At 42.3% G+C, this 5460-nt stretch overlaps 1 protein-coding gene across 1 annotated transcript in view; it reads right to left on the bottom strand.

Moving 5' to 3' along the window:
* Dennd5b (DENN domain containing 5B) overlaps positions 1 to 5460 on the bottom strand; it is a 127483-nt gene that overhangs the window by 64814 nt on the left and 57209 nt on the right. Inside the window, exon 6 of the mRNA XM_055605614.1 lies at positions 522 to 709. Within this exon, the coding sequence (XP_055461589.1) occupies positions 522 to 709 (188 nt within the window). The remainder of the gene's footprint in view (positions 1 to 521; positions 710 to 5460) is intronic.

Genomic DNA, 5460 nt, shown 5'->3' with positions numbered 1-5460 from the left:
CGCTCCTTCAGGGTTCCGGCACACACTGAAGGCCAGCCCTGACACTCAGCCTGTGGACTGAGCAACTAGTGAATTCTTGAACTTTGGTTGGTAGACAGCAACTGGACTAGCTGGCCACACCCTGTGAGTCACACTAATTCCTGTCTACATATAATAATTCTGTGGGGTCTCTTGCTCTACACAACTCTGAAAACATACTACTTAACATCAAAATTTATAGCATGAGGGTGGAAGAGCCGTTAAGTACTTTTAGAATAATAAAGTGTTAATACCATACTATTACTGAACCACCTTCAGAAATGTATAGTTGTGAAAGCTTGTTACTGTCCTTCTCTGAAGTGTATTTAACTAGTAGTTCTGTTATAGCAAATATCAGAAGAAACAGTCTGTAGGGCTCAGGCCCTAACCCCACAGCACCTGGGAGGTTCAGATGTAACTACTAGACAAAGACAGTATTTAATAAAGAAGCCATGACCTAAGCCAACAAATAGCATTCTTCATCTTTAACGACAGGTTTTTACCTCTTGAGGAAGTTCTAACTTAGACCGGTCAGTTCCTTCTTTTGACTGAAGACCCATCAGGTAAGGGACAGGGGCATCAAGAAAATGTAGCAGAGAGGCAGGGAGGATGGGTACATAAACATGCTGCCACTGAAATGGGAACAAGAGCGTGGTGATGCCCTCTGCCACTGTCATCAGGCGCTGGTAATCTGTACAGAACAAGAGAAACAGGGAGGAATCCAAGTGAGCACAGCAGCTGCAGTAAGCCTAACAATAGTAGAAAAATTTGTGTTAAAATGTTTGTTTGTTTGTTGTTTTTGCACTGGAGAGCTGGCTCAGAGATTTAAAGAACTTACTACTCTTGCAGAGAACTTGGGTTTGATGTCCAGCACATATATGATGGCTCACAAAGGTCAGTAACTGGGCTGGAGAGATGGCTCAGAGGTTAAGAACACTGGCTGCTCTTCCAAAGGTTCTGAGTTCAATTCCCAGCAACCACATGGTGGCTCACAACCATCTATAATGAGATCTGGTGCCTCCTCTGGTGTGCAAGTGTACATGAAGGTAGAATACTATATACATAATACATAATAAATAAATCTTTAAAAAGAAAAAAAGGTCAGTAACTCCAGAGGCCCTGACACTCTCTGACCTCTGAGGGCACCAGACACATGGCACACAAGCACACATGCAGGCAAAACAGCCACATACAAATAAACCTTAAAAACTGAGAAGCATTTCTTCATGATCTTGGAAAGTGGGTCTGTCCGAGCCATCGTAATTAAAGAATTAAGTTACTTCCCATGAATAGCTTGTGGAAAGTGTGAAAACAGCATCACTGCTCTTTGCTTCTTGAAATGAGTAGTACATGAGTCATTTTCATCCTCTCCCTCTCCTTCCCACCTCTTTGTCTTTCCAAGACCTTAATATATAGACCAGGCTGACCCAGAGCTCACAGAGATCAGCTTGTCTTTGCTCTGCCTCCCCAGTGCTGGGATCAAAGGCATGTGCCATTATGCACACACAGCGTGGAGGAATGAAAATTAAGATTGTTCTTGCTATCTAGCCTACTGAAAAAGTACAAGATTGTTCCTACGAATCTCTTTCACATATGTATATACTTATACAATCTCTAATTCAGAAGCTGATTATACTTATTTTAGCACTTATTTTGAAGGTTTAAAACAATCAAACATGGGGCTGGAGAGATGGCTCAGTGGTTAAGAGCACTGTCTGCTCTTCCAGAGGTCCAGAGTTCAATTCCCAGCAACCGCATGGTGGATCTATAGTGAGATCTAACGTTCTCTCCTGTCATGCAGGCTTACATGCAAACTGAGTGCTCATATATATAAATAAATAAAACTTAAAAAAATCAAACAGATGTGAGCAATCAGTCACACTGTCTATATTTAACTCCTAAGTACAGAGTATCACCTCGAAGGATAAAAAGAATCACCATGTAATCTTAGGCTGGATTTTTGAATGTTTTGGTTTTTTTGAGACAGGGTTTCTCTATCAGCCCTGGCTGTCCTAGAACCCAATTTGCAGACCAGGGTAGCGTCCAACTCACAGAGATCCACTTGCCCCTGCCTCCGTGGTGCTAGGATTAAAGGTGTGCACCACATCCAGCTCCGGCTGTTTCTTTACACGAACTAAGTTTATCTATCAAAAGTAGCAACTGTCCAGTGTTATGCTGCCACCCTAGCCTGCCCTAACCATTTGGTGCCTACACATGTTCACAATCCCTTCTTAGCCCCTTGGAGGCAGAGCTATATGTTTTGCAATTAGATTTAAAAACACTTTGAAAGGTGGTAACATGCTTCTATCATCATCCCCAACAGGGATGCTGCCTAGAGACATCGCTAACGTTCTCAGAGCAAGCCATGCGAGGGCTCCACACAGCAGAGAGAATATAAATAAATACGTTTACTTTGGTTCTCATCTGGTTTTGCTGATAAATCAGTTACAAAAAGAATCACTTTCAGAATGGTTTTAGATTTGAGAATTGACAATAAGGGATAATGGACTTGTAAGAACTTCACAGAGTTCAGTTACACAACGACAATAAAGCCTGGGGAAGACTTTATAACTATCTTTTGCAAAAGGTTAAGGATCAGTTATTACTTGGTTCATTTGACAAAGCGTAAAAAGAATGTTTTTCACTTAAAAATAATGCGCCATTCTATCATTAAGATGTTTTTAAAATTCATTTTTATTATTTTAGGGTAAAATAATACCCATGGACATGTAAAAGGATGGGGTGCGTGCAGCCGTCCTTGGAGTGCAGAAGAGGGTGCTGGGACTTCAACTCTGCCTCTCTTCAGGAGCAGGGTGAGGAGCAGTCAAGTGTATGCTCTTGACTGATGCTGGAGAGGTGGCTCAGAGGTGCTGGCAGAGGACCCCGACTTGAGCCCTAGTACCACATGGTGGCTTACAACTACCCATAACTCTAGGAGACAGTGATCTCCCCTGTTTTTAAAACATCGTGTTTTTATTAATGCTTTGGAAATGTCACATAATAAGCCAGTCACACCCACTTCCCAGACCTCCCAGGTCCACGCCCATCCTTGTGACCGCTCTCAAAACAAAAGAAAAAGAAAAAAAAATTACCAAGTCCAATTTGTGTTGCTGATACAGTCACTGGCACATAGCCAAACTCCCAGTGGCCAGTCCTGTAAAGAAAACTGAGTCCTTCCCCATGCCCTGCCGGAAGCCACCAACTGAAGAGCTATACTTCAGCATCTTTCTTACAGTTCCTAAGACTTCTAGTTAATGGCTTCCTTAGATAACTTCTTACATTCAGGGGCACCAGGCTTCCATGTGGTGCACACGCATACATGCCCATAAGACATTCATTCCCATATAACAAAATCAATTTATAACTAAGACAAAATTAATTTGTTTATATAATTCAGGTAACTGGAGAGGATCCTGGGAACTGCATTCAGGGGATCAGGCAGCACCTTTACCTGCTGAATTGTCTTACCAGCCTGACCCCCTCTGCTGAAGCAAACTCTTTTAGAGGATATTGTATTTTACAACTATCCTGGAGAATCAGGCAACGCTGCCTGAACTGGATGCATTCTGGGACAACAATTCTACACACTCCTTTGCACGTGACCTGTAATGCACAAATCTTTCATCCTGTTTTTACTGAACAATCATTTAAGTGATCATTGTTAATAATCTTCAACACTGTTGTTTAAACTAACGATTAGTTAATAACATCCCAACTACATGTGCAATCTCATTGTTTGATTGCTTATTAGGACTATAATTTTAGGTGCATTACTTTATGAATACTCCCTAACACAACATCAGGTGGCCTGAAGGTTGGGGGTCAGTCACAGAGGTAAAAAGAGCTGATCTACGTATGACTGGACAGATGAGCAAGTAGTTACTTGAGGTCCACAGAAGCTGGACTAGGAAAGTTGGGGCTGTGAGGTGCTGGTGATCAGCAAGAAATCTGAAAACTCTGCAAGTCACTGAGTGGAGCCTCGACTTAGGAAGCATGGACTAGTCTAACTAACTTTCCTTCTGCTCCATTATATCATTTACTCCATGACACTGTCTCTTCTCCTTGCAAATTCTGTTTGGGAAGAGGATTATTTGCCCACAAAGCATATCACCAGTAATGAATAAAACTTACAGACCAAATTTATTAGTGCCACTAAATGTTTTTTCCTCTTGTGTTCAATAGAATTTTAAACACAAACACACACACACACACACACACACACACACACACACACACACACACACGCCTGTAATCCTAGCTAGCTGGAAAGGTGAGGCAGGAGAATCATGAAGTAGAGGGCAGCCTGTGTTATTTAGTTGAAACCAAGTTTCAACACTGCTACCCACCCTGACAAAAGGAGCAAATTGGGGAATGTCCTTAGATTCTGTATTGTAACCATCCATTTCAGCCGTTATTGCAACCTCACTTCACCTACTGGTGTATACAGGAAGTATTTTTATTTTTTTGCAAATAAATGTATTAGTAGGATAGGAACATATAATTTCACAGGTATACCTAATTGCTTAGATTTGTATCCTTTTTTTTTCTATTTTATATAATAAAACAGTGCTTGTATAAAAAATCGCATACAATTTCCAAAAAATTGTCCTGGGTTTGTGTTACATTCAGTTTTTAAAAATTTATTTATTAATTACAGTTTATATACTTTGTATCCCAACTGTAGCCCCCTCCCTCCCTCATCTCCTCCCATGTCCCTCCCCTAGTTTGCTGATAGGGAAGGTCCACCTTCCCTTCCCTCTGACCCTAGCCTATCAGGTCTCATGGGGACTGGCTACACTGTTCTCCTCTGTGGCCTGGTAAGGCTGCTGCCTGTTCAGGGGTAGGTGATCAAAATGCCAAACACTGAGTTCATGTCAGAGACAGTCTCTGTTCCCCTTACTAGGGTACCCACTTGGACACTGAACTGCCATGGGCTACATCTGTGCAGGGTTCTAGGTTATCTCCATGCATGGTCCTTGGTTGGAGTATCTGTCTCAGGAAAGATCCCTGGGCCCAGATTTTTTGGTTCTGTTGCTCTCCTTGTGGAGCTCCTGTCCCCTCCAGGTCTTTCTGTCTCCCCCTTCTTCCAGAAGATTCCCTGCACTCTGCCCAAAGTTTGGCTATGAGTCTCAGCATCTACTTTGAGGCCCTACTGGGTAGAGTCTTTCAGAGGCCCTCTGTGGTAGGCTCCTGGCCTGTTCCCTTTTTTCTTCCTCTTCTGATGTCTGTCTGGTTTGCCTTTCTGAGTGAGGATTGATCATCTACATTCAGTTTTCTAAGGGTGCACTCAAATCAATGTAACAGGCAGACATTATGTGCTCTCTTATTCTCTCTGATAAAACTGTTCTCGTTATTTACTCCTCACAGTAGTAACTGATATTCACATGTACAGGGTCAGCTCTTCCTGGGATATGGGACACTAAGGCTGGGCCTACCAGAGGC

Source organism: Psammomys obesus, unplaced genomic scaffold (genome assembly GCF_907164565.1).
Source record: "Psammomys obesus unplaced genomic scaffold, mPsaObe1.curated_primary_1811, whole genome shotgun sequence".
NCBI classification, from domain to species: Eukaryota; Metazoa; Chordata; class Mammalia; order Rodentia; family Muridae; genus Psammomys; species Psammomys obesus.
The sequence above is the reverse complement of the archived record's forward strand: the minus strand, read 5'-3'. Positions and strand labels throughout refer to the sequence as shown.